Genomic DNA, 27,902 nt, shown 5'->3' on the forward strand with positions numbered 1-27,902 from the left:
TTACTTCCATATCAACACCACTGTTAGTAGGTTGCACTTAGGCTTTGCCTGCTCCATAGCACATTCAACATTATAATTGTGTTTTATATTTGAAAAGTTGAGAGAAGTGAGTTCTGGGGCTTGATAATTGATTATGTGGATGAATAAGTTTCACTTTAAATTAAGGATTTTATTCAATGCAAGTAGACTAGAGAGAAATACCTATTTTTGAAGCAAGATTGATTTGAAAAGCAAATGTTTTTGTGTCAGTGAAGGCAAGACATGTAGATACCTTACAGTATAGAAATTGAATAAGAACATCTGAATGCCTTACAACACACTGTCTTATAACCAGTTGGTTGTAGTTGAGAATTGAATTAAAGATTTTCTAATTCAAGTGATGGAAGTATAATTTGATTTAGCCACTTTAGACCAGCCTTGTGTTTGGGATCCAGACTAGTTAGTGTAAAAATGTATTTTACTGCAGTCCCAGCTCTAGGTTTGATGTCATTTGTGTTCAATCTAATCTAAAGGCAATTTCTTATAGTGCCCCCTTCTCTGACCCAGTCATCCGATATACAGTCATGACCAAAATTATTGGCACCATTGATAAAGCTGAGCAAAAAAGAATACTGAGCTATATTGCCACACACACTGACTTTGCCCTGGTACCTCACCCCCTAAACCCCTTTACACACACACACACACACACACACACACACACACACACACACACACACACACACACACACACACACACACACACACACACACACACACACACACACACACACACACATACACACACATACAGGTCCACACGTGCACACACACTATCCCCTGCACCTGTCCTTTTGTCACCGGAGAGAGAGACTAGTCCGGTGCTAAACGTGGCCCTGGCCCTGAGCCAGCCCCAGCCAGTGTACCCTGTCTGTACTGAGGAGATGAGAGGGACAGGGAGGGATGGAGTCAGACAAGGTGCTGCTGCACCACAGGAACGCTGCCAAAATGAACCCAGTGACCCTCTTCTTCTCTCTCTTCCCCGCTCTGTTCTGCTATCTGGATAAGATTACACAGCACCGCCATCGCCATGCTGATACCACTGAATTACCAATCAGGGAGAGGAGGAAGATCAGGTCATGGAGGAGTAAATGGGAGAAGAGAAAAGTGGGAGTGAGAGAGGAAGAGGAAGAGGATGAAAAAGATTAGGGTTAGGAAGAAAAACATCAAAACAGAGGTGGAGGAAGAGGTGAAGAGGAAAGAGATAAAAGCAGAAACAGGCAAAGACACAAAAAGGTGGTTTCTTTATTTGTTGTGTCAGAGTGTGGTGCCCTTAACACAGGGCTTCACCAACCCTACAGTGGGACTGTGAGACTCCACAATAGTGTGTGTGTGTGTGTTTGGGTGAGTGGACAAGGCTTGTGCAGTCCCAGTACCACCTCCACAGATCTATGGAACAATCACCCAATATTTGGGTTTCATGATGTTCCCTCTCAAAAACAGGTGGCTACACAGGGCCTATCTCCACAACCAAAGGGAGCCTTTATCACAGGATGCAATGGACTGCATCTGAATGGGGGGGTGAATGATTGATAGTTAAGGATGGGGGGGAACAGCCACTTCTTCTCTTTCTCCTCTTGACGCCTCCAGGCTGGCTTACTTCTTAGCTTTGCCCTGGGCAGCCACGGCCTCCATGGCCTTCTTCACAGTCTCAGCGTCTCCTAGGAAAGCCATGGGCTTGACGGGCTTCAGGTTCGCGTCCAGCTCGTACACAATGGGGATACCTGTTGGCAGGTTCAGCTCCATGATGGCAGCGTCTGACATGCCTGAGGAGACAGACACATACAGAAAGGAGTGTTAGGAATAGGCAGAGGATAGTGTGGGAAATCAAGACTGATCATTCATTTCGAGGAAATTCACATAAGGCAATGTATTTGACATATGTATTCCCAGTGGAGGGGAAATCCTTTCTATGGATGTCAAGTACAGATCCTCAAAGGCTGGTATATTTCTTAGCTAGTACCCACTACCCAGCTCTGTTTACAAGAGCAACATTTGGTGCCCTTTGACAGGTGAGGTCATCCATACTCCTCTTTCAGGGGAGCGCTGGGGGGGCACTAAGTAGCTTGTTTCAGCAGACCTTACCTTTCCCTGCCCTTTCCCTCTGCACTCTTGTCACCCCCTCTCCCTCTGCAACCCTGCCACCCTGCAACCCTGTCTGCATCACCCCGGTCCCACCACTCCTGGAGAATGCAGAACCTTTCTGCAGAAAGGTCGTGTCCGTAATGGAAACAACGCCCATGGCCTTTTCCACGGTGTCTGTCTGAGCTCCAGGGAGAGAGCCCCAGCTATTTATAGACTCCTGGTAATCTGGAAATGTAGTGCCTTCAGAAAATATTCATGTTTAGAGAATTCATACAAAATTAAAAGCTGAAATGTCTTGAGTCAATAAGTATTCAACCCCTTTGTTATGGAAAGCCGAAATAAGTTCAGGGGTAAAAATTTGCTTAAAAATGTGCGTGGGAATCGAACCCACAACCCTGGCATTGCAAGCGCCATGCTCTACCAACTGAGCTACACGGGGGAACTAACACTGTGTGCAATAATAGATTTTAACATGATTTTTGAATGACTACCACATCTCTGTACCCTACACATACAATTATCTGTAAGGTCCCTCAGTCGAGCAGTGAATTTCAAACACATATTCAACCACAAACACCAGGGAGGTTTTCCAATGCCTTGCAAAGAAGGGCACCTATTGGTAGATGGTTCAAAATAAAAAAGCAGACGTTGAATATCCCTTTGAGCACGGCGAAGTTATTCATTACACCTTGGATGGTGTGTCAATACAACCGGTCGCTACAAAGATACAGGCGTCCTATCTAACTCAGTTGCCAGAGAGGAAGGAAACCACTCAGGGATTTAACCATGAGGCCAATGGTGACTTTAAAACAGTTACAAAGTTTAATGGCTGTGATAGGAGAAAACTGAGGATGGATCAACAACATTATAGTTACTCCACAATACTAACCTAAATGACAGAGTGAAAAGAAGGAAGCCTGTACAGAATAAAAATATTCCAAAACATGCATCCTGTTTGTAACAAGGCACTAAAGTAATACTGCAAAAAATGTGGCAAAGCAATTCACTTTTTGTCCTGAATACAAAGTGTTATGTTTGGGGCAAATCCAATACAACACATTACTGAGTACCATTCTCCATATTTTCAAGCATATTGGTGGCTCCATCATGTTATGGGTTTGTGTGTAATCATTAAGGACTTGGGAGTATTTTAGGATAAAAAATTAATGGAATGGAACTAAGCACAGGCAAAATCCTAGAGGAAAACCTAGTTCAGTCTGCTTTGCACCAGACACTGGGAGATGAATTCACCTTTCAGCAGGACAATAACCTAAAACACAAGGCCAAATCTACACTGGAGTTTCTTACCAAGAAGACAGTGAATGTTCCTGAGTAGCTTAGTTACAGTTTTGACTTAAATCTACTTGAAAATCTATGGCAAGACGTGAAAATGGTTCTCTAGCATTGATCAACAACCAATTTGACAGAATAATGGGCAAATGTTGCACAATCCAGGTATTTAAAGCTCTTAGAGACTTACCCAGAAAGATTCACAGCTGTAATCGCTGCCAAAGGTACTTCTACAAAGTATTGACTCAGGGGTGTGAATACTTATGTAAATTTGATATGTATTTTCAATACATTTGCTAAAAATTCTAAAAACCTGTTTTCGCTTTGTCATTATGGGGTATTGTGTGTAGATGGGTGAGAAAATACATCTATTTAATCCATTTTGAATGTGGAATAAGTCAAAGGGTATGAATATTTTCTGAAGGCACTGTATGTGTATATGTACTCTATCTATCTATCTATATATATACAGTCGTGGTCAAACGTTTTGAGAATTACACAAATACTAATTTTCTAAAGTCTGCTGCCTCAGTTTTGATGATGGCAATTTGCATATACTCCAGAATGTCATGAAGAGTAATCAGATGAATTGCAATTAATTGCAAAGTCCCTCTTTGCCATGAAAATGAACTTAATCCCCAAAAAACATTTCCACTGCATTTCAGCCCTGCCACAAAAGGACCAGCTGCCATCATGTCAGTGATTCTCTCGTTAACACAGGTGAGCGTGTTGACGAGGACAAGGCTGGAGATCACTCTGTCATGCTGATTGAGTTAGAATAACAGACTGGAAGCTTTAAAAGGAGGGTGGTGCTTGAAATCATTGTTCTTCCTCTGTTAAGCATGGTTACCTGCAAGGAAACACGTGGCGTCATCATTGCTTTGCACAAAAGGGATTCACAGGCAAGGATATTGCTGCTAGTAAGATTGCACCTAAATCAACCATTTATCAGATCATCAAGAACTTCTAGGAGAGAGGTTCAATTGTTGTAAAGAAGGCGTCAGGGCGCACAAGAAAGTCCAGCAAGCGCCAGGAACGTCTCCTAAAGTTGATTCAGCTGCGGGATCGGGGCACCACCAGTGCAGAGCTTGCTCAGGAATGGCAGCAGGCAGGTGCGAGTGCATCTGCACGCACAGTGAGGCAAAGACTTTTGGAGGATGGCCTGGTGTCAAGAAGGGCAGCAAAGAAGCCACTTCTCTCCAGGAAAAACATCAGGGACAGACTGATATTCTGCAAAAGGTACAGGGATTGGACTGCTGAGGACTGGGTAAAGTCATTTTCTCTGATGAATCCCCTTTCCGATTGTTTGGGGCATCCGGAAAACACCTTGTCCGGGGAAGACAAGGTGAGTGCTACCATCAGTCCTGTGTCATGCCAACAGTAAAGCATCCTGAGACCATTCATGTGTGGGGTTGCTTCTCAGCCAAGGGAGTGGGCTCACTTACAATTTTGCCTAAGAACACAGCCATGAATAAAGAATGGTACCAACACATCCTCCGAGAGCAACTTCTCCCAACCATCCAAGAACAGTTTGGTGATGACCAATTCCTTTTCAAGCATGATGGAGCATCTTACCATGAGGCAAAAGTGATAACTAAGTGGCTCGGGGAACAAAACATCAAAATGTTGGGTCCATGGCCAGGAAACTCCCCAGACCTTAATCCCATTGAGAACTTGTGGTCGATCCTCAAGAGGCAGGTGGACAAACAAAAACCCACAAATTCTGACAAACTCCAAGCATTGATTATGACAGCATGCCAGGGCGGATTGCAGAGGTCTTGAAAAAGAAGGGTCAACACTGCAAATATTGACTCTTTGCATAAACGTAATGTAATTGTCAATAAAAGCCTTTGACACTTATGGAATGCTTGTAATTATACTTCAGTATACCATAGTAACATCTGACAAAAATATCTCATAACACTGAAGCAGCGAACTTTGTGAAGACCAATACTTGTGTCATTCTCAAATCTTTTGACCACGACTGTATATATGTGTGTGACTGGGTGAATGTGGTGTACCATACTATGCCTACAGGCCCAGCAGCTGTATACTCACTGAGCCACTGTCAGCAAACAGTTAGGTTAGTAACTGTAATGTAATGAGTGTATCATTACTTTAGTATTATCAGTGTATCGTCATTACTACTGTGTATCACCATTACTACTGTGTATCATCCTTACTACTGTGTATCATCCTTACTACTGTGTATCACCATTACTACTGTGTATCATCCTTACTACTGTGTATCACCATTACTACTGTGTATCATCCTTACTACTGTGTATCATCCTTACTACTGTGTATCATCCTTACTACTGTGTATCACCATTACTACTGTGTATCATCCTTACTACTGTGTATCATCCTTACTACTGTGTATCACCATTACTACTGTGTATCATCCTTACTACTGTGTATCATCCTTACTACTGTGTATCATCCTTACTACTGTGTATCACCATTACTACTGTGTATCATCCTTACTACTGTGTATCATCCTTACTACTGTGTATCATCCTTACTTGTTGCAGGCTGCAGACCTTTCTGTGCAGTGGCTATGCATCTGTTAGATCTTCGAGTCATGTGATATTTGACAACATGCCATACTGGACATTCCTTGTGAAATATGACCTCTAACCTTTTCCCTCAACTCCCCCCTCTACCCCCCCCACCCCCACCCCACCCCCACACTGTGTCCAGCCACTGCAGCAGCCCATAATACCAACCCTCTAAGTGCTTGACAATTCCGCGGAGGCTGTTGCCGTGGGCAGCGATGATGACGTTCTTGCCGGCCTGGATCTCAGGTGCGATGACATCGTTCCAGTAGGGCAGGGCACGGGCAATAGTGTCCTTCAGGGACTCACATGTGGGCAGCTCACCGGGCTTCAGGCCCTTGTAGCGCCTTGACTGGTGGGAGGACAGAACAGCATGTTGGGTTACACTGCTCAAATGTATCATCACAACAGCAGGTGTGATCTAACATCCTAGAGGGCTGCAAACGAAACCTGGCAAATACGTAGTACCTCAAGCAGTACACGTACAGTACATGTTTAGGCTCATACAAGTAACAAGTAGTCTTACATGAGAAGTCATAGAATCATAAGTCATAAATATCCTGAAATTGTCTGGTTTCCTTGTAAGATGGGAACATATTCTAGGGGTAGTTGTACATAACGTTTTAAAATAATGTGTCAGGTGTTATTATTCTATGTTAGCAATCACAGACCTAAAATGTGGATCACAAGTCTGTTTTGTGTAGTACTATTATGCACCACCACCAACATCACCCCTCTTACCTCACTGATGATCTTGTGGAAGGCGTGGTCGTGTTCCATGGGGGGAGGGGGGGTGTCGAAGGAACGACGCCAGATCTTGACCTGCTCCTCTCCATGCTTCTCGGCTGTCTCTGCCTTGTTAAGACCTGTCAGGCCGCCGTAGTGGCGCTCGTTCAGACGCCATGTGCGGTACACAGGCAGCCACATCTGGTCTGTGCCCTCCAGGATGGTCCACAGGGTCTTGACGGCGCGCTTCAGCACAGATGTGTGGCAGATGTCGAACTTCATGCCGGCGTCCTTGATGGCCATGGCACCACGCTTGGCCTCCTCCAGGCCCTTCTCGCTGAGGTCGGCATCAAACCAGCCGCAGAATTTGTTGTACTGGTTCCACTCACTCTCGCCATGACGGACGATCACCAATTTATGGGCAGTAGTCATGCTTGCAGTGTTGCTTTAAATTTCTTTACCAAACACACGAGACACGGCCCTCCGTTATGGTACACACACACACTCTGAGACCAACAGTGACCCCGAGCGATTCCTGCCACACTCTTTTTATATACTTTGGAATGAGGACCTGCGTAGCAGCAGGGCGTAAACTGCTCTCCACCAATGAGGGCACTTCACCCCCTGATGGACAGCTAGGCTCAGCCAATAGGGCAGGGCCTCCCATGGACTGGAGGGACATGTCCCAGCTGGGAAGGGCAGAGGTCAGGGATTGAGCTAAAATAGCAACATGACTTTTAAACCGAGAGCTGTGGAATAACAGTGTAAAGATCAGAGTAAGCTGCTGCTGCTGAGGCACTGTAGAGTGCATAGGAGGCTGCTAAGGGGAGGATGGCTCATAATAATGGCCGGAACGGAGCGAATGGAATGGCATCAAACACATGAAAACCATGTGTTTGATGTATTTGATACCATTTCACTTATTACGCTCCAGCCATTACCACGAGCCCATCCTCCCCAATTAACAACAATTGCCAACAACCTTCTGTGTAGAGTGTCTGTAGAGTTTCTGAGAGTTTCTGACATCAATGAAAGACAGTGGAATTAGTTATCTAACTCCAAAACTATTACTGATACAGGCAACTATACCATGCAATGAGGTAGTAGTGACTAGGGAAAAACAGACTAAAACATTCTGCCTCAACATGGGGTTACGTTACGGGGAGCTATAGGGCTGTGTACTTTTTTGAATACCACTAAGGGTACGGTACCAGTTGTATAATATCACACAAACTCCAGTAGGCCTACTGTATAATATCACACAAACTCCAGTAGGCCTACTGTATAATATCACACAAACTCCAGTAGGCCTACTGTATAATATCACACAAACTCCAGTAGGCCTACTGTATAATATCACAAATACTCGAAAGAACACACAATATAAACTGTACTTATTTCTGGTACAACCATTATTAGGTCTCCACAGGACAACTGTAGTCCACTACAGTGTAGTTACATGGTAAACAAATACTTATTTGGGATGTATGAAATTCTATGTAGAAATGCACCAAGGTTTGAAACCGATCCTACCACCCACTTAAACTCTGGGGCCAGCACAGGTGAAAATACTGATTTGGCATTAAACTGACTGAGAGTCAGGGCTGAGCCCAAACTATAGGGCCAAATCAATCAATGCGCCCTTCTATCAATCAAAAGTATGAGCCACATTCAGAAAAGAGAGAAATACAATATCAGCAAATACAATATTAATGGAACTCTGGGCATGTAGCCAATCTGGATATCTTATATCACAAAAAAGGGCAGAGAGATAGAGGAATTACAAAGACAGAGAAATACTGAGGATGCTGCAGTGAGCGAACGAGAGAGAGAGAAAGAGAGCGAGATAGAGAGAGAGAAGAGCGGGAAAGAGAGAGAGAAAGCAGGTAAAGCTGAAAGAGAGGGGAGCATGAGAAAGAAGTGGAGAGGAGATTGTGGGGCTGGGGGTGGAGGGTGGTGTGGAGGGAATGGGGGTCCTGGGTGAGTACTACTGTATTCAGGGCTGGCTCTAGATTTTTTGGGTCCTAGGCAAAATATATTTTTACAACATGGGGTGTAAAGAAAATGTTGCAGTTTCATAGCAGGTTTGCTGCAATTCTACACATTTGCTACTCTCACTCACATCTGAGTGAGAGTGACTAACAAAATCAATGGGGGCCCCCTAGAGGTCAGGGTAATTTGACTATGATAACTACAAGTATAGATAGCTAGCTAGACTACCTTACTAATCTAAAACATTTTAGCTGACATGGGCTAATTGAGTGATTGTCAGTGACTGACATGGGCTAATTGAGTGACTGTCAAAATGCTAATGCACAACCAAATGTCTAAATTGCACCTTGTACACTCTACTATTCTAACTCTCAACAGTAAGTTGAGCCACCGACTGAGTTCTTAAAATGCTTGGGGCTTATGTCATTTATGCCTGGAACCTGTCCTGACTTTACTGATGACTCAGCTTGCGGCAGCACCCCGCACCTACTGTCCCTTCATGCCTTCTGCTTTAAGAACTGTCAGCAAAATACACACATACAAAAGAGATACACAAACACACTTAAATTCATACACTCTCCTCAAATGTGTACAGCCAAAATACACTATATACTGCACCTAAACATGGACTCATACCAGCCTGTTCTCTCAGCAGATCCTCATACTATGCTCAAATGTATGGCAAGTCACTGTGCTATCCATTCCTTGAGTCAACAGTCTGGGGCAGTATAAAATGTGTATCTCCCCCACCCCCCTCAGGAGGAGGAGGAAGAGGAAGAGGAAGAGAAAGAGAATGAAGTGTGTGTCAGCAGGGAGGAAGCAGAGTGTTATTGACCAGTTATGGTTCCCTCTTCACACTGCAGCTGAAAGATAGGGAATTAGGGAATTAACATGTCAATATAAAAAAGACCATTCAACTTCTCTTCAAACCCCTCTGTGTCTCTTCCAGCTAAGGCGATCATGAAAATGTATTTGAATTAATATGACCTATTTTGTATAATAGATGCATGATCTATTATTATTATTATCAATGCATTATCATCCCAAAAACACAAATAAATCTTCACAGACATTGTCACATGTATACACATTATCATTACAGCATCTGACACAGAACCACACAAGTATCTACAGGCACCAAACAGCAGCTTCCCAGCCATAATGTACAGTTGAAGTCGGAAGTTTACATACACCTTAGCCAAATACATTTAAACTCAGTTTTTCACATTTCCTGACATTTAATCCTAGTAAAAATTCCCTGTCTTAGGTCAGTTAGGATCACCACTTTATTTTAAGAATGTGAAATGTCAGAATAATAGTAGAGAGAATGATTTATTTCAGCTTTTATTTCTTTGATCACATTCCCAGTGGGTCAGAAGTTTACATACACTCAATTAGTATTTCGTAGCATTGCCTTTAAATTGTTTAACTTGGGTCAAACGTTTCGGGTAGCCTTCCACAAGCTTCCCACAATAAGTTGGGTGAATTTTGGCCCATTCCTCCTGACAAAGCTGGTGTAACTGAGTCAGGTTTGTAGGCCTCCTTGCTCGCAAACGCTTTTTCAGTTCTGTCCACACATTTTCTATAGGATTGAGGTCAGGGTTTTGTGATGGCCACTCCAATACCTTGACTTTGTTGTCCTTAAGCCATTTCACCACAACCTTGGAAGTATGCTTGGGGTCATTGTCCATTTGGAAGACCCATTTGCGACCAAGCTTTAACTTCCTGACTGATGTCTTGAGATGTTGCTTCAATATATCCACCTAATTTTCCTTCCTCATGATGCCATCTATTTTGTGAAGTGCACCAGTCCCTCCTGCAGCAAAGCACCCCCACAGCATGATGCTGCCACCCCCGTGCTTCACAGTTGGGATGGTGTTCTTTGGCTTGCAAGCTGCCCCTTTTTTCCTCCAAACATACCGATGGGCATTATGGCCAAATAGTTCTATTTTTGTTTCATCAGACCAAAAGGTGCAATCTTTGTCCCATTGTGCAGTTGCAAACCGTAGTCTGGCTTTTTAATGGCGGTTTTGGAGCAGTGGCTTCTTCCTTGCTGAGCGGCCTTTCAGGTTATGTCGATATAGGACTTGTTTTACTGTGGATATAGATACTTTTGTGCCTGTTTCCTCCAGCATCTTCAAAAGGTCCTTTGCTGTTGTTCTGGGATTGATTTGCACTTTTCGCACCAAAGTACGTTCATCTCTAGGAGACAGAACGCATCTCCTTCCTGAGCGGTATGACGGCTGCGTGGTCCCATGGTGTTTATACTTGCGTACTATTGTTTGTACAGATGAACGTGGTACCTTCAGGCGTTTGGAAATTGCTCCCAAGGATGAATCAAACTTGTGGAGGTCTACAATAATTTTTTTGAGGTCTTGGCTGATTTCTTTATATTTTCCCATGATGTCAAGCAAAGAGGCACTGAGTTTGAAGGTAGGCCTTGAAATACATCCACAGGTACACCTCCAATTGACTCAAATGATGTCAATTAGCCTATCAGAAACTTCTAAAGCCATGACATCATTTTTTGGAATTTACCAAGCTGTTTAAAGGCACAGTCAACTTAGTGTATGTAAACTTCTGACCCACTGGAATTGTGATACAGTGAATTATAAGTTAAATAATCTGTCTGTAAACAATTGTTTGAAACATTGCTTCTGTCATGCACAAAGTAGATGTCCTAACCAACTTGCCAAAACTATAGTTTGTTAACAAGAGATTTGTGGAGTGGTTGAAAAACGAGTTTGAATGACTCCAACCTAAGTGTATGTAAGCTTCCGACTTCAACTGTATAAATAAACAAGCACTGTATATTTGGCCACATACCATGCAGCCGCGTGTTCAGTGTTTATCATTGCAGGTTTTCTGTGGTCATGGGTGTCGCTCTCCTATTGGCCAGCAGGGCAGGTGCTGTATGAGGAAAGCTGTGTATAATATCAATGCATAGGCTGCTGTAGAATCAGGACAGCCCATTCATTTTATTCCCCTACAGAGAGTACTACGAGACCTACATTCAAATTACTCCAAACTCAAGTCATCTCATAAGACTATTCATTTTTACTATCGGTGCAGGTACAGTGCAGATAATATACTTCACTAGCCAGAGGCTTTAGCTATCTAACTCTACTTTCCTGAACATTAACTTGTGAATATTAGTAGTCAAGGTTACTGTGTATGACAGAAACAGTGTAAAGAAACTAGAAACATGTTAACCTCCTTTGTACCATCAAAAACACAATCATCTCTCCATCTGCAACCTTTCCCTTTCCCTCTATCTCTCCCTGTATATCCTTCCCTCCCCCTCTCTCTCCGTCTTTCCTTTCCTTTCTCCCTCTCTGTCCGTTGCAGTGCAAGCCTATCGATCCCACCTAGTCAGAGTTTGGTAATGCGCTTGCGTCAGAGCTCTCCCTCCTGCTATAAAAGCTGGAGCCACTGCAGCAGCATCAGTCTGGGTTCTTCAGCTGAGCCCTACAGACGCATTCACACAGAGCCAGACAGAGCAGCCTGTCCTCACAGCACAGCACAGCCATGAGTACCCTCGGCTTTGACCCTTACTACTCATCCTCCTCCTATCGGCGCTGGTATGTGGAGGGAGCCCCCCGCGGAGTGGTGACCAGGGGGAGGTCACGATCGGCCTACTCCTCCCACGCCTCCCCCCTCTCCTCCTCCATGAGCTCCCGTCTGCAGTACTCCTCTCCTGGCCGGTCTCTGCATTCATCCATGGCCTCTTCCGTGGAGCTGGAGCTGAGCCAGGCGGCCCAGGTGAGCTCTGAGTTCCGCACGGTGAGGACCCAGGAGAGGGCCCAGCTGCAGAACCTCAATGACCGCTTCGCCGGTTTCATCGAGCGAGTACGGGAGCTGGAGCAGCAGAACCGTGCGCTGGAGGCTGATTTGGTGATGCTGAGGCAAAGGCACAGTGAACCATCCCGCCTGGCGGCCCTGTATGAGCAGGAGGTGCGGGCCCTGAGGGCCGCCGTGGAGGAGGCACGTGGGGAGCAGCAGGCCGCCCTGGGCCAGAGGGAGCATCTGGAGCAGACCCTGAGCGCCCTGCAGGCCCGCTACGAGGAGGAGGTGATGGCCCGTGAGGACGCAGAGGGCAGGCTGCTGGATGCACGGCGTGGTGCCGACCAGGCCGCCCTCGCCAGGGCTGAGCTGGAGAAGAGGGTGGAGACCCTGCTGGACGAGGTGGCCTTCCTCCAGAGGCTCCACGAGGGGGAGGTGGTGGAGCTCCAGGCCCAGGCCCAGCTGGGGGCCCAGGTAGCTGTGGAGATGGAGGCAGCCACGCCGGACCTGTCCGGTGCTCTGAGGGACATCCGGGCCCAGTACGAGAGGCTGGCGGCCAAGAACATGCAGTCTGCTGAGGAGTGGTTCCATGGGAAGGTGGGCTCCCTGACGGAGAGCGTGGCCCAGCACAGCGACGCAGTGAGGAGCTCCAGGGATGAGGCAGGGGAGTACCGCCGGCAGCTCAAGGCCCACCTGCTGGAGATCGATGCCTGCAGGGGCCTCAACAAGTCTCTGGAAAAACAGCTACACGACATGGAGGACAAGCAGAGCGCTGAGATCAGCAGCATGCAGGTCAGTGGTGGTACTGCAGACGAATTTCCACAGCAAATCTGGATTGATGCAAATACCTCAGAATGAATGCAATCTGAATGTGAATTTATTTCATAATTGCATGTTTAGAAACTGTTTACCAATAGGTAAATTACTATGTCAGAATACAAGACACCAATAATGTTTTATATTTTGTGCCAAGTGGAACTGATTTAGTAACGCACAATGGGAACAAATAAGATTCTATTGAATACATGTTTTATTTTTATGGCCACATTCAACCGTTTTAGGCATATTACCTGAACCTGTGTAGCCCACTGTAAAAAAAAAAAAACTAACTTTATCCACTACATAACCTTTAAATGTCTCCCGTAGGACACTATTGGCCAGCTGGAGAATGAGCTGAGAGCCACCAAGCAGGAGATGGCTCGCTACCTGAAGGACTACCAGGACCTGCTGAATGTTAAGATGGCCTTGGACATTGAGATCGCTGCCTACAGGTAGGATGCTATGAGGAGCACTAGCCAGAGCTTCAGCTTAAACAAATGTAATGTAATAATACCAATGACAGTCCAGGTCAAGGAAAGCCTTTTGTGCTTTTATTCTAAAACGTTATCTTTCCCATGATCCTTTACTTCTCCAGGAAGCTGCTGGAGGGGGAGGAGTCTCACTTCAGTGTGGGCGTGTTAGGGGGTATGTCCAGTGTCTATGGCCACACCTTGTCAGTCACACCCTCCTTCGGCCGCTCCATGTTCTCAATGCAGTCTAGCCTGAGCTCTGGCGCCCCCTACCTGATGACCTCGCGCTTACTCAGCTCCTCATTTGCCTCTGGAGATGACATAATCTCTGCCAGCCTGGCCCAACGGGACTCTGCCAGCCCACCACAGGAGGAGGAAGAGGAAGCGGAAGAGAAGGAAGAGGAGGGACAGGAGGAGGAAGAAGAGGGTGGAGAAGAGAACGAGGAAGGTGGGGATGAGGGAGGCGAGGAGGAGAAGGAAGATGGAGAACAAGGTTAGCATTGGGATTTTCCCTCAAAAAATACTCTCTATTGTTGTTGTGTATTGCTTAGATGTTGACATTTTTACAAACCTGAATACTAACTAAATTATTCCCCTATTCACAATTATTTCTGTTTTTTGGTATAGATGGTGATGAGGAAGAAGAGAAGGAAGAAACTGCAAAGGAGGATGGAGAGAAAGCGGAAGATAAGGACGAGGGTGGGGAGCAGGATGGAAAGGAAGGCAAGGAAGAGGAGGGGGGAGAGAAAGAGGGAGGAGATGATAAAGAAGGGTGTGATAAAGATGAAGAGGTGAAAGATGAGGATAAAAAAGATGCCGAAGCAGATACCAAAGAAGAGAAGGGTGAACCAGAGATATCCAAGAGTGAGGAGAAGAGAGAAACACCTGCCAAAGAGAAGAAAGACGAATCTGAAAAACCAAAGGCTAAAAAGTAAGTTTGTGGCCCAAGAACACACAAGCCAAAAGACAGACTAACAAAACCTCAGCTCGGCAAACAGCAGAAATACCCAACATTAACGACTCCAGTGTGCTTGTAACAAGGTGCTCAATACAATACGTATTTTAGTGCACTAATGCATCAAAATCAAGGTTAACTGCTTACAGTTATAAGTCAATAAAGTCAATAAAGGTCACACAATTCCTCAAGTGTGTGTGTAAGAGTGTGTGTGCTGTGCCTGTGCAAGTCTGTGAGAGTGTGGTTTTGGATGGTTGAATAAATACTATTGAAAGCCATGCAGAATGTATTAGAATGTTTTTGTCCTTATACTGAATAATAACTCAGTAAACAGTCTGTTAATCCTTTGGGTTTTATAATTTCCAAGTTAGATCTGTTGAAACGCAACAACAAAGATGAAATGTTGAATATATTATTGATAAATCTTGAAGGTGCTTAAAAATATGACCACATAGTTAACCACAATGTGAATACATATAAGGCCTGTTGTTCATCATACATGACAGCAGGTCCTTACTCAATTAATTAATTAAAACATTAACAGGTTATGTGTCATGATTTATAAACGGTTTATAAATGTTGAAAAAAACGATTTATTAAATGGTTTATAAGCCGCATGTAAGAAGACATTAGAATAACACAACCATTAGTCTCTCTGTCCACATTTGGACATTTTGCTGTAGGTCACACACACACACACACACACACACACACACACATATACATGTGCACACACACACACACATACACACACACACACACACACACAGGTGTAAGTGTGTTGTAAGAAATTAGATATCTCTGTGTGTTGCACTTCAGGTAACCTGTCCACACTGCTGATCATGAATGGCGAACACAGCTAGTTCTCTGGGTTTGGAGTTGTCCACGTTGACATTCGGGGCACGCAGGCACAATCACAACACACTGGCAGGGACCTGACCATTTTATGTACATTGTTCCCTCTTGAGGGAGCACTGACCTTGCAAGGTCCACATCAGAGGCTCTATCAGCTATGCAGCTCAGGTCCAGTGTGTCTGAGAAACAGATGCTGAGGAACGGGAGGAACTTCAGAGTGTGATGGCATTTTTATTGCCTAATTTCAGGGCTGAGAACGATCAAATCTGGGATCATCGTGTGTTTTTATTGCTATTAAGACATTGAAATACTGAGGAGCTGATTTTATTACTCTTCGCTATTTAGTTGCTTCCTTCAGCACTCTACGTGAGTGCTGAGCTAAAATCCCGAGAGGAAGAATATTAGCAATCAGCAGTCACCCAGGGACAGCACTAAAGCTGGACAGTAGGCTATTGGTACCCAACATGTCTGCTATTTAATATAATAATCACATTTTAAATTCCAAACAACCTAAATCGCTTCAAACAAGCAAAGCTGCATTGCAGAGGTGTGGATACACTGCCTTCAGGAAATATTCACACCCCTTGACTTTTTCCATATTTGTTTTGTTACAACCTGAATTTAAAATGAATTAAATTGAGATTGTGTGTCACTGGCCTACACACATTACCCCATAATGTCACAGTGGAATTATGTATTTAGACATGTCTTGAGTCAATAATTGTTCAACCCCTTTATTATGGCAAGCCTAAATAAGTTTAGGTGTAAAAATGCAGTTCAAGAAAGAGTTAAGAAAATATTTACCAAATAAACTAAAGCTAAAAATAATAGAAAGTAGCACAATAAAATAACAATAACGAGGCTATATACAGGGGGTACCAGTACCGAGTCAATGTGCGGGGGTATAAGTTAGTTGAGGTAATCTGTACATGTAGGTAGGGGTAAAGTGACAGCGGGTTGCAGCAGTGGGGGGGCGGTTGGACGTGTCATTGTAAATAGTCCGGCTGGCCATTTAATAGTTTGTTGGTGATGTGGACACCAAGGAACTTGAAAATCTCGACCCGCTCCACTACAGGCTGTCGATGTGAATGGGGGCATGTTCGGCCCTCCTTTTCCTGTAGTCCACGATCAGCTCCTTTGTCTTGCTCACATTGAGGGAGAGGTTGTTTTCCTGGCATCAAACTGCCAGGTCTCTGACCTCCTGCTTGGCCACTCAGTCGTGGGTGAACAGGGAGTACAGGAGGGGACTAAGAATACACCCTTGAGGGGCCCTAGTGTTGAGGATCAGCGGATGTGTTGTTGCCTACCCTTACCACCTGGGGGCGGCCCGTCAGGAAGTCAAGGATCCAGTTGCAGAGGGAGGTGTTTAGTCCCAGGGTCCTTGCATTCTCACATAGGTGTTCCTTTTGTCCAGGTGGGAAAGGGCAGTGTGGAGTGCGATTGAGACTTTTAGCCCTTTTTCTCCCCAATTGGTAGTTTACAGTCTTGTCCCATCGCTGCAACTACCCTACGGACTCGGGAGAGGCGAAGGTCGAGAGCCATGCGTCCTCCGAAACACTGCACTGCTTCTTGACACACTGCTCGCTTAACCCAGAAGCCAGCTGCACCAATGTGTCAGAGGAAACACCGTCCAGCTGGCGACCGAAGTCAGCTTGCAGGTATCCGGCACGATGGGACAAGGAAATCCCGGCCTGCCAAACCCTCCCCTAACCCGGACGACACTGGGCCAATTGTGCGCCGCCTCATGGGTCTTCCGTTCACGGCCGGCTGTGACGCAGCCTGGGATCGAACCCGGGTCTGTAGTGACGTCTCAAGCACGATGCAGTGCCTTAGACCGCTGCGCCACTCGGGAGGCCCAAATTGGATGTTCTTAATGTTTTGTACACTCAGTGTATGTGGCTTTCAAAGAAACCTCTTCAGGGATTTTCCCAGTGTGGCTGCGCCTGAGAAAGTCGCTGTCCACTTTTCTGTGGTGCTGAAATTCCGAACGAGTCGCTGTCTGCTTCAATGTTGCTGAATCTCCAAATGACCTATCACTCCATTGTTTAAGTTGTCATGTAAAATACTTTAAAATAGGTATAGTTTCAAATCATGTTTAACATTGGAGGTAATGTTGTTCTCAAATAATATAGCTAATGGCTGAAAGACTACTATATCATATACTGTACATCTCTGTCTAAATCTTTCAAATTAGTCTCTCATGTCCACTGTTGTTTTACTATCTTAATTCATCTATCTGAATTGTATATTTGTCTCGAAATATATATATATATATATATTTTTTTTTTTATTACTTATTATTATTTTATTTATGTGCAGTATGTGAAGCACTTTGCACTGCATTTGTCTTTGGTAAGAAATGTTCTATGCAAATAATGCTTGATTTTATTTGATAAATCAACTGCTAATCAAGTGCTATTTGCATGGGGTGCATTGTTCACATTATTGTTGGTTTCTTTGATGATATGCACATATTACCTACCGATTGTGGCTTTAAATATCAGTAGAGGACAGCCTGTGGATGTTTATGTGGTTTTGTATAAATTCTAGGCTACAAATGAAAGTGAGGGATGCAATCCCATCCCCATAAAAGCAGATGAGGAAGTTGAATATTGTGTGCATATTGTGGTGAGAAAGCTACTGTAAATAAAATCACGAATTCAGCCGAGGCTGCCCCTCCTCCTTGCTCGGGCAGGTTTCGGCGTTCGTTGTCACCGGCTTACTAGCCACTACCGCTCCATTTATCATGACTCCATTTGTCTTGTCTTGTCTTGTCAATCACACACACCTGGTACTCATTCCCTCATTAGTCTGTGTATAAGTGTTCCCTCTGCCCCCTTGTCCTTTGTGAGTGATTGTTCGTTGTGAGAGTGAGTAGCTCGGTTGAGCTGTACACTGAATAAACTCTTGATTTCGGTGTTTTACCTCCTGCGCCTGACTCCGTCATTCACACGTCATCACAGAATCACTCACCCAATATGGAGTCAGCGGGAGAAGAGCGCACACCTGGAATCGTGGCAAGGATCTAGGAGCATTCCACGATGCTGGCCAGCTTGGGGGAAGCGATGGATCGGGTTCTTCAGGTTGTCCAACACCTGGAGAGAAGAGGAACCGATCTGTCGAGACCAGCTGGCCAACCGGATCCAGCCACCTACATCACAGCACCCGGAGGGATCCAGATATCCCGACATCGGGCGTTCGATGGGACGCCGGCTCTATGTCAGGGATTCCTTCTCCAACTAGAGCTGTACTGCTCCAGTGTCAGGCCGGCGCCATCAGATCGAGAGCAGGTGTCCGTCCTCATTTCCTGCCTCTCGGAGAAAGCCCTGGAGTGGGCCAACGCGGTTTGGAGAGAAGGTGGAGCCGCGTTGGAGGACTACAGGGAGTTTGCCCGCCTATTTCGGGCGGTGTTCGATCACCCGCCCGAGGGTCGAGGGGCGGGTGAGCAGCTGGTCCACTTGAGGCAGGGGACGAGGACAGTACAGGAGTTGGCACAGGGTCCGGGTGGAACGAGCGGGCCCTGATCAACCAGTTCTGGTGCCATCTACGGGAGGACGTCCGATGGGAGCTAGCCTGCAGTGACACCAGTTTGTCTTTTACCGAACTGGTGGACATGGCCATTCGTCTGGATAACCTGCTGGCAACCAGAGGACGTCCTGGAGGAAGTCTGCCCGTTCCCACCCCGACCGACGCGGATCCAGAGCTCATGGAGCTGGGTGGTACCATGCACCGAGAGAGCGGAGGACGACAGCGCCAGTTCCACTCGGATGGCACGAAGGGACATTCCACCACACATTGTCGTCAGCGCTCTTTTGGGTCAGGAGGCGGCCGGCAGGGCACTCTCACATCACCCCAGGTATTGAGCACCCACTCTTGTTCAGAGCCCTCTGCTGAGCACTGTACTATACCCATATACTTCTCTGATCACATGATAGTTCCCCAGTGTAAGGCGCTAGTCGATTCAGGCGCAGCTGGGAACTTTAGGGACAAAACTTTCGCATGCCGCCAGGGCATTTCATTAGTTCCCCTATCCATTCCACGCCCCATCAGAGCACTTGATAGTCAACCATTAGGGTCCGGGTTGATAAAGGAAGTCACGGTACCAGTCACCATGATCACACAGGAGACGCATTGTGAGCAGGTCACTTTTTCCATCATTGAGTCTCCTGCTTTCCCTGTGGTGTTAGGTATTCCATTGCTAGCACTCCACAACCCCACTTTCTCATGGCCGCAGAGGGTTCTCACGGAGTGGTCGCGAGAGTGTCAGGGTAGGTGTATGGGTGGTGCAACCACGGTGGAAAGTCCAGATGGTGCCTCCACCGTACTCAATAAACCTTCGGGTAGACGCTGTACCTCCCAGGAGTCATGTGTATCCCCTGTCACAGGTGGAGACGGAGGCTATGGAGACATACGTCACCGAGTCCCTGCGCCAGGGGTACATACGTCCCTCCACTTCACCCGCCTCCTCAAGTTTCTTTTTTGTGAAGAAGAAAGACGGCGGTCTGCGCCCGTGCATTGACTATCGACCACTGAACAAGGAGACGATTAGATTTAGTTATCCTCTCCCCCTCATTCCGTCAGTGGTTGAGTCATTGCATGGAGCGCGCTTCTTCACTAAATTAGATCTCAGGAGTGTGTACAACCAGATGCGTATCCGAGAGGGAGATGAGTGGAAGACAGCATTCAGCACAACCACAGGGCATTATGAATACCTGGTGATGCCCTATGGTTTGATGAATGCTCCCTCAGTCTTCCAGTCCTTTGTGAATGAGGTGTTTCGGGACATGCTTGGTCGCGGTGTAGTGGTCTACATCGACGACATCTTGGTGTATTCCGCTACGCGCGCCGAGCATGTGTCCCTGGTTCGCAAAGTACTGGCCCGACTGTTGGAAAATGACCTTTATGCTAAGGCAGAAAAGTGTACATTTTTCCAGCAGTCCGTCTCCTTCCTCGGATACCGCATTTCTACCACAGGTGTGGAGATGGAGGGCGACCGCATTGCAGCTGTGCGTAATTGGCCGACTCCAACCACGGTAAAGGAGGTGCAGCGCTTCCTTGGCTAAGCCAACTATTATCTGAGGTTTATCCGGGGCTTTGGCAAGGTCGCAGCTCCCATTACATCTCTGTTGAAGGGTGGGCCGCTGGTCTGCTGAGGCGGAGCAGAACTACGGCGTTGGTGATCGGGAGCTGTTGGCTGTGGTCCGAGCTCTGACAGTGTGGAGACATTGGCTTGAGGGGGCGAAACACCCATTCCTCGTCTGGACGGACCACCGTAACCTGGAGTACGTCCGGGCAGCGAGGAGGCTGAACCCTCGCCAGGCCAGGTGGGCCCTATTCTTCACCCGGTTTGATTTCACACTGTCATACATTCCGGGTACGAAGAACGTGAAGGCAGACGCACTGTCCCGGCTGTATGATACAGAGGAGAGGCCCAGAGACAATACCCCTATATGCCAGACTCCTGCATTGTGGCGCCGGTAGTATGGGCGATGGACGCGGATATAGTGCAGGCATTACGCACAGATCCATCTCCACTGCAGTGTCCTGCTGGGCTGTAGTACATGCCTGCGCTTATCCGTGATCATCTGATCTACTGGGCACACACGTCACCCTCCTCTGGTCACCCAGGTATCGGCCGTACAGTGCGCTGCCTGACCGAAAAGTACTGGTGGCCTACCTTGGCTAAGGACGTGAGGGTGTATGTTTCCTCCTGCTCAGTGTGCGCCCAGAGTAAGGCACCTAGGCACCTCCCATCGGGTAAGTTAAAACTTTTACCAGTTCCACAACAACCATGGTCTCATTTGAGTGTTGATTTTTTAACTGATCTGCCTCTCTCTCAAGGGAACACCACCATCCTGGTCGTTGTGGACCGCTTTTCGAAGGCCGCCTTCCTCTGCCCAGTCTCCCCACGGCTCTGCAAACTGTGGAGGCCCTGTTTACACACGTCTTCCGGCACTACGGGGTACCAGAGGATATAGTGTCTGACCGAGATCCCCAGTTCACGTCAAAAGTCTGGAAGGCGTTCATGGAACGTCTGGGGTACTGTCAAGAATTCAGCTAAGGCTGCCCCTCCTCCTTGCTCGGGCAGGTTTTGGCGTTCGTCGTCACCGGCTTACTAGCCACTACTGCTCCATTTATCATCACTCCATTTGTCTTGTCTTGTCTTGTCAATCACACACACCTGGTACTCATTCCCTCATTAATCTGTGTATAAGTGTTCCCTCTGCCCCCTTGTCCTTTGTGAGTGATTGTTCGTTGTGAGAGTGAGTAGCTCGATTTAGCTACTCTTTACTTGTATGCAGCCAAGGTTGATTTCCCCTTGTGCTAGTTTCGTTCTGTCACTATATGTGCTATATTATTGTACACTGAATAAACTCTTGATTTCTGTGTTTTACCTCCTGCGCCTGACTCCGTCATCCACACCTCATCACAAGGACAGGACAATTGCATAAAGCAGGGGTGTCAGTGTTTGCGGGTTCTTGTTTTTTCCTTTAAATGAAGACCTAGACAACCAGGTGAGGGGAATTCCTTACTAATTAGTGACCTTAATTCATCAATCAAGTACAAGGGTGGAGTGAAAACCTGCAGACACTCTGCCCTCCATGGAATGAGTTTGACACGTGGCATAAAGGAACAAGAGACCATATTTGTATTTCAGTATGACATTTATTGAGCAAATGCTGCTGGGAAATCATTCATTATGAGTAAAGACATGGGATTGCAAACTGTAGCACCTCATTTATGTTCGGTATTTAAATTCAAGTCCATCCTATGCATACAATAATGTATGTGTGCGCATTTACAGATTTATTTTCAATTGCACTCGTTGGGTAAACATAATAGACACTGATACAAAGCATGTTTAAGGCTAGGAGTTTCTTCAAGGTTATTTATGCTTTAGTTGCTTCGGGTACTGTATGTTTATGATCATGAGTTCATTGCACCATCATCATTCTCTTTCTTCACTGTATTGTATTGTAGTCGATTGTATTTTTTGGCTCAGTTGGTATCTTCACATAATAGGTAAGGCTACTCCTTTGTCTCTAAAGTGCCCCCCCCCAAAAAAACTCATTTGAATGAAGATACATTTCTATCACTCTCCCATCCATCCATACATACAGGTTAGAGAGGGGACTCCCTCCCTGAGCTAGCATGCAGACGCCCCCACCCGTGAGCCCTCCTGTGAACTGCCGAAAGAAAGAAAATTAATAATCTGTTCCTTTCCAAAGTTTTCCTGACCGCATCTGCAGAAAAGCTCATTTATCGCTTTCACTCAACATGCATTTTTTTAATTTGAGCTTTGTTACATCATATGGCTTCTCTCTTTGCTTTTATGTATGTTTGAGAGTGGTTATCTTTATTACATCGCTCTAGCTGTATGATTGCTTGTCGTCATGTCCTCCTCACTGTTCCTCCAGGGTGGATTGGTTGGAGAGTGGTCACTCGGTTTCGGTCACCACCTTGACAGACTGGGAAGAATGTTTCTCCATCTTCTTGCTGGACATCATCTTCTCCTGCATCACATCCTCAGACTCCTTCACAGTCTCGGTGACAGTGACTGATTTAGTGACATGCTTGGCTCCGTCCTCTCCAGTGGTGATGGTCTCCACCGTTTTGGTGATGACCACCTTCTGGTTGGGGTCATCTTTCTGGTTGGGGTCATCTTTGGTGGGGCTCTCGTCCACTCCATTTGAGATCACATCCGTCTCCTCTTTCTTCCCATCGTCCTTTTTGTCCTCTGGGGCACTCTTCTCCACATCTCCGCTCATAGCTGCATCTTTATTTTCTACCTTCTCTTCCTCTGAATCACTCTTTTTGTCTACTTTCTCTTCTGCAGCCTTGGGGGCCTCTGACTTTGGAGCTTCTGGTTTGGGAGCATCATCCTTAGGGGACTCTGCTTTGGGGGATTCAGATTTGGGGGACCCTGCAGGTTTGGGGGATTCAGATTTGGGGGAACCAGCAGGTTTGGGTGATTCAAATGTGGGGGAACCAGCAGGCTTGGGTGATTCAGATTTGGGGGATCCAGCAGGTTTGGGAGTTTCAGATTTGGGGGAGCCGGGTTTTGGGGATTCAGATTTAGGGGAACCAGCTTTCGGGGATTCATGTTTGGGGGATCCAGCTTTTGGTGACTCAGACTTAGGGGACCCAGCCTTTGGGGATTCAGCTTTCAGGGAGTCTGGCTTGGAGACCTTTGGGGCCTCAGATTTCTGGACCTCAGCTTTTGGGGCCTCACTCTTGGGGGCATCTGTTTTGGGAGCCTCTGTCTTGGCTACAGCTGCCTCATCTGTTTTGTCCTCTTTCTCATCCTTGCCTTTCTTCTCATCTTTCTCATCCTTATCATCTCCATCTTTGGATCCTTTGTCACTACCTGCAACTTCATCTTTATCACCACCCTCCTCTTCTCCCTCTCCCTCTGCTGTCTCCTCTTCTCCTCCGCTTCCCTCCTTCTCTCCAGCCTTCTCTTTGTCAGGAGAGGCCTTTGATTCTGGGGCTGTCTCCTCTACTTCCTCCTCGCCCTCTTCCGCTCCTTCTCCCTCAACACCACCTTCTGCATCATCTCCCTTCTCACCCTCATCCTTTCCTTCTTTCTCACCCTCTTCTTCTTTCTCTCCTTCCTCAGCACCCTCTCCTCCATCTTCATCTTCATCGCCATCCTTTTTGTCCTCCTCTTCCTCCTCAGCAGGGGCGCTGGAGCTCACTTGGGCTTCAGTGGAGGCTACAACCTCTTCTGAGTCACCCTCTACCTCTTCTCCATGTCCCTCTGCTTCTTCTCCTTCCTCTTCTCCCTTATCCTCTCCTTCCTCCTCTCTGTCATCTGCTGCCTCTGCCTCTGCCTCCAGTGCGGCAGACAGCTCCTGGGCAATCTCTGCCAGGGCCACGTCAATCTCAGACTTCTCATCCTCAACCCTGATCTCCTCAATGATCTCCTCTACAAACTTGTGCTGGACCTTCAGTTTGGGAGGCCCAGACTTGGACTTCTTAGAGGAGGTTACAGCTTGGCGGTAAGGGAAAGTGCTAAAGTGGGTCTCTTCGCCTTCTAGGAGTTTCCTGCAAGAACAGTAGAAAATGAGATATAGTATAGTGTAGGCCTAATATAAAAGTTAGGGTCTATATATAGTGAACAAAAATATAAACGCAACATTAAACAATTTCAAAGATTTTACTGAGTAACAGTTCATATAAGGAAATCAGTCAATTGAAATAAATAAATTAGGTCCTGATCTATGGATTTCACTTGACTGGGCAAGGGTGCAACCAACGGTGGGCCTGGGAGCGTAATGACCCACCCGCTTGGCAGCCAGGCCTACCCACTGGGGCGCCAGGCCCAGCCAATCAGAATGTGTTTTTCCCCACAAAAGGGCTTCATTACAGACAGAAATACTCCTCAGCACCACAATAATGAACAGGGATGTAAACAAATGTATCTACAACATTTTAGAGAAATAAGCTTTTTGTGCATATGGACAATTTCTGGGAATTTTTATTTCAGCTATGAAACATGGGACCAACACATGTTGCATTTATATTTTTGTTAAGTGTAGAAATTAGATGTTTATTTTTTATTACACATGATGAAATACAATTGTTTTGTTCCTTAATGAGTACAAATCTTTTTTCGAGGTGTTTTTTAATTTTATTTTTATTTTTTATCAATGATATGCCTAATTAGCACACTGTCGTTGCACTGTACCTGTATGCAGCAATCTCGATGTCAAGGGCCATCTTGACATTGAGCAGGTCCTGGTACTCGCGCAGATGACGCGCCATCTCCCACTTCGTGCCCTTGAGCTCATTATCCAGCTGGTGGATGGTCTCCTGCAGAAACCAAGACCAAGAGACATGAGCTGGTTAGGAGCTGTTATTACCTAGGCCTATGTGGTACTCTGAAATAATACTTGGTTATCTATTTTTGGTGCAGGGAGGACAGGTCTCCAAAAGGACCCAACCCTCTTAAAGTAATACTAAACTATTTAAAAAAAAATACAATTTTGTATTTTGTTCCTGGTAATTAGGCTATATCACAAGGACATTTAAACGTGTGTACATTTACAACACATTAAAGCACTTTAAGATTGCATTACAATATCGTTGCTATAACAATTGAAAGTGTGAAGTCATCCTGTCTCCTTGTAAAAGGGAAAATAAATGGATATGTTGGAGACCGTTCTGCGCCAGTGGTTAGGCTATTATTGTTCTGTGAAATAATTTATTCTGACGCAGTGTATACTGTTTCAAGGGCAGCCTCTTCACACTTGTTCAATAGTCCTCCTCGAAATCTGTTTGGGGTGAGGCAAGGACACAGCCAATGAACGCATCGACCCGCGTCTCTGACTCGGCAAAAAAAAAACGTTTGCTGCATTGTGTCTTCCCTTAAATAATCCTGACTTGCACCAATTGTCGCAGTTTATAAGAAGCCTAAAGCTTCAACAAGGACGGGAGATGTAAAAGCTGTGCCCATACCAGAAGATGTCAGCATTGTGCCATTTATCTAAAGCAAATACGCAGACAACACCATTGCGCAGAGTTTATAGCCCAGATAAAACACATATATCAATATTAACACAATAAAACCATTCAGTTAGTGTAAAATCAAGACAAATATAATATGTGTATGTTTCTTTCTCAAAGTAGGGAACTCTCCTTATAGGTAGACCTACATTTACAATAAGAATAAAAACCTCAAAGGTATGGTGATAATATCCTCACACGACTCTGTCACAATTTGATAGCCTATATGATAAACGAAAAACATCTGATTATATTATTTAGCCAACTCTCTCCACTACATTGCTTCTCTATTTACACAAAGAATACAACTTTACAGGCCACAGGTTTCTGTATGAAAACAATGCCAACAGCGGGTCTCATCATACCTGCAGGCTGGACAGGTCATTGTTGTGTCTGTCCTCGATGTCATTCAGCTGCCTCTCCAGTGACTCCCTGGTTCCACGGACGGACTCTAACTCCACGGTCTTGGACTGGAGCTGGCGGCGGTAGTCGGAAATCTCATCACGGGCGGACTTGATTGCATCTTTGTTTTGTTCTGCAGCATCAGTGAGCTTGGAATAGCGGCACATGAACCAGTTCTCCACCTGCTGCAGGTTCTGGTTGGAGTGGCCCTCGAGCTGGGTGCGGATCTCCCGGAGCGCCTTGGTGATGTCCGTCTTCTGGAAGTCTTTCCTCTCCATGGTCACCTGCGACGCCTGCACCTGGGAAAACAGCTCGCTCACCTCTTCCTCATGGTTGTTACGGATAAAGGCAATCTCATCCTGCAGTGACTGGACTTTCTTCTCCAACTCCGACTTCACTAACTCCGAGTCATTCATATCTTTTTTGAGCGCCCGGATGATGCCTTCCGTCTCATCCCTGATGCGAGCTTCCTCATCGAAGCGGTCCCTAATTCTCTGGATGTCCTCCTCGATGTGGTCCGTGTCGAGCTGGATCTGCGACTTATCGTGGTGGATCTGCTCCAGCATGGAGCGCAGCTCCTGGAGCTCCTGGTCATATAAATCGCCTAACTGGGACTGTGACACCTGCTTCTGCCGCAGCGCCTGGATCTCCTCCTCGATCTGGCTGTTCTGCTGCTCCAGATAGTGCACCTTGTCGATGTAACCGGCGAAACGGTCGTTGAGCCCCTGGAGCTGCTCTTTCTCGTTGGAGCGCTTGTAGTCTCCGTTCGTTTGACTGAAATCAACGCTGTCGGCGGAGCTGAGGAGTGTGGAGCTGTACGCTCTGGCTACCGGCAAATTGACGCTCCTCTTGTAGGGCTTGTTAGGGCTTGACCGGGACCAGGACTGAGAACGGAACCCGCTGGAGGGGGTTCCGGAGGAGCGGCCGTAGCTGGTCCTACTATCCATGCTTCTCCTGAATGGACTCCCTACCGTGTCCACCGGGTGGTAACTCATCCGGCCAGACCAGGGGGTGCGTGTGCAGATGGAAGGGAAGGTGTGCGAGGTGGAGGAGTTGGGTGAGTGTGTGTGTGTGTGTGTGTGTGTGCAGGTGCGGGGTGGATGGCGCTCACAGCATTCTTAGCCTCACCGGCTGTCCTTTATATACGAAAGGCGCAATCGCTAAAAAGGCAAGTAGGAACTGTTTTTACTGGCTCATTGATCGAACCGAGGGGGAGGGCCATGTCTCAACCAACCCCTCCGAATTTGTTAGAGGTTCGGGGTGCCGCTCAAGAAACACCACGTGGTGTGTGAGGGTTTGTGGGTGGCGGTTTGAAAAGCAGAGGAATAATCACACATAGGGGAAAAAAGGAAAAGGGCGATTATCATTAGGATGTTTCCAGAACTGAAATCATTCATTCGAAACCATGCAGATGCTGAG

General features: G+C 46.3%; 3 protein-coding genes across 3 annotated transcripts; 1 reads left to right on the forward strand and 2 right to left on the reverse strand.

The window, feature by feature from the left end:
• Window positions 1–1,264: 1,264 nt before the first annotated feature.
• On the reverse strand, window positions 1,265–7,230 carry LOC121541628 (phosphoglycerate mutase 2-like). The gene is made up of 3 exons (XM_041850788.2): window positions 6,714–7,230; window positions 6,144–6,324; window positions 1,265–1,805 (listed from the first exon to the last, which is right to left on the reverse strand). The coding sequence occupies exons 1-3, from the start codon at window positions 7,128–7,130 to the stop codon at window positions 1,636–1,638; spliced, it is 768 nt and encodes a 255-aa protein (XP_041706722.2). The 5' UTR covers window positions 7,131–7,230; the 3' UTR covers window positions 1,265–1,635.
• A 4,926-nt stretch (window positions 7,231–12,156) lies between these two features.
• Window positions 12,157–15,025, forward strand: LOC121541152 (neurofilament light polypeptide). Its single transcript, XM_041850130.1, has 4 exons — window positions 12,157–13,265; window positions 13,620–13,744; window positions 13,888–14,255; window positions 14,390–15,025. Exons 1-4 carry the CDS (start codon window positions 12,219–12,221, stop codon window positions 14,695–14,697), a joined length of 1,848 nt encoding a protein of 615 aa, XP_041706064.1. The 5' UTR covers window positions 12,157–12,218; the 3' UTR covers window positions 14,698–15,025.
• Window positions 15,026–22,218: 7,193 nt separating this feature from the next.
• Window positions 22,219–27,611, reverse strand: nefma (neurofilament medium chain a). Its single transcript, XM_041850789.2, has 3 exons — window positions 26,447–27,611; window positions 25,264–25,388; window positions 22,219–24,620 (listed from the first exon to the last, which is right to left on the reverse strand). Exons 1-3 carry the CDS (start codon window positions 27,476–27,478, stop codon window positions 23,012–23,014), a joined length of 2,766 nt encoding a protein of 921 aa, XP_041706723.1. The 5' UTR covers window positions 27,479–27,611; the 3' UTR covers window positions 22,219–23,011.
• Between the last annotated feature and the right edge of the window lie 291 nt (window positions 27,612–27,902).

Source organism: Coregonus clupeaformis, chromosome 27 (genome assembly GCF_020615455.1).
Source record: "Coregonus clupeaformis isolate EN_2021a chromosome 27, ASM2061545v1, whole genome shotgun sequence".
NCBI classification, from domain to species: domain Eukaryota; kingdom Metazoa; phylum Chordata; class Actinopteri; order Salmoniformes; family Salmonidae; genus Coregonus; species Coregonus clupeaformis.

Bases quoted from the DNA above. Each gene is read 5' to 3' on its own strand.
- LOC121541628 (XM_041850788.2), bottom strand. From the start codon at position 7,130: ATGACTACTGCCCATAAATTGGTGATCGTCCGTCATGGCGAGAGTGAG. The intron at 6,325-6,713 runs GTAAGAGGGGTG...TCCTCCCACCAG, and splicing joins TCCACAAGATCATCAGTGAG to TCAAGGCGCTACAAGGGCCT. The intron at 1,806-6,143 runs GTTGGTATTATG...CTGTCTCCTCAG, and splicing joins AATTGTCAAGCACTTAGAGG to GCATGTCAGACGCTGCCATC.
- LOC121541152 (XM_041850130.1), top strand. From the start codon at position 12,219: ATGAGTACCCTCGGCTTTGACCCTTACTACTCATCCTCCTCCTATCGG. The intron at 13,266-13,619 runs GTCAGTGGTGGT...TGTCTCCCGTAG, and splicing joins CTGAGATCAGCAGCATGCAG to GACACTATTGGCCAGCTGGA. The intron at 14,256-14,389 runs GTTAGCATTGGG...TTTTTGGTATAG, and splicing joins GAAGGAAGATGGAGAACAAG to ATGGTGATGAGGAAGAAGAG.
- nefma (XM_041850789.2), bottom strand. From the start codon at position 27,478: ATGAGTTACCACCCGGTGGACACGGTAGGGAGTCCATTCAGGAGAAGC. The intron at 25,389-26,446 runs GTATGATGAGAC...TGGTTTCTGCAG, and splicing joins ATGACCTGTCCAGCCTGCAG to GAGACCATCCACCAGCTGGA. The intron at 24,621-25,263 runs GTACAGTGCAAC...CTGTTCTTGCAG, and splicing joins ATCGAGATTGCTGCATACAG to GAAACTCCTAGAAGGCGAAG.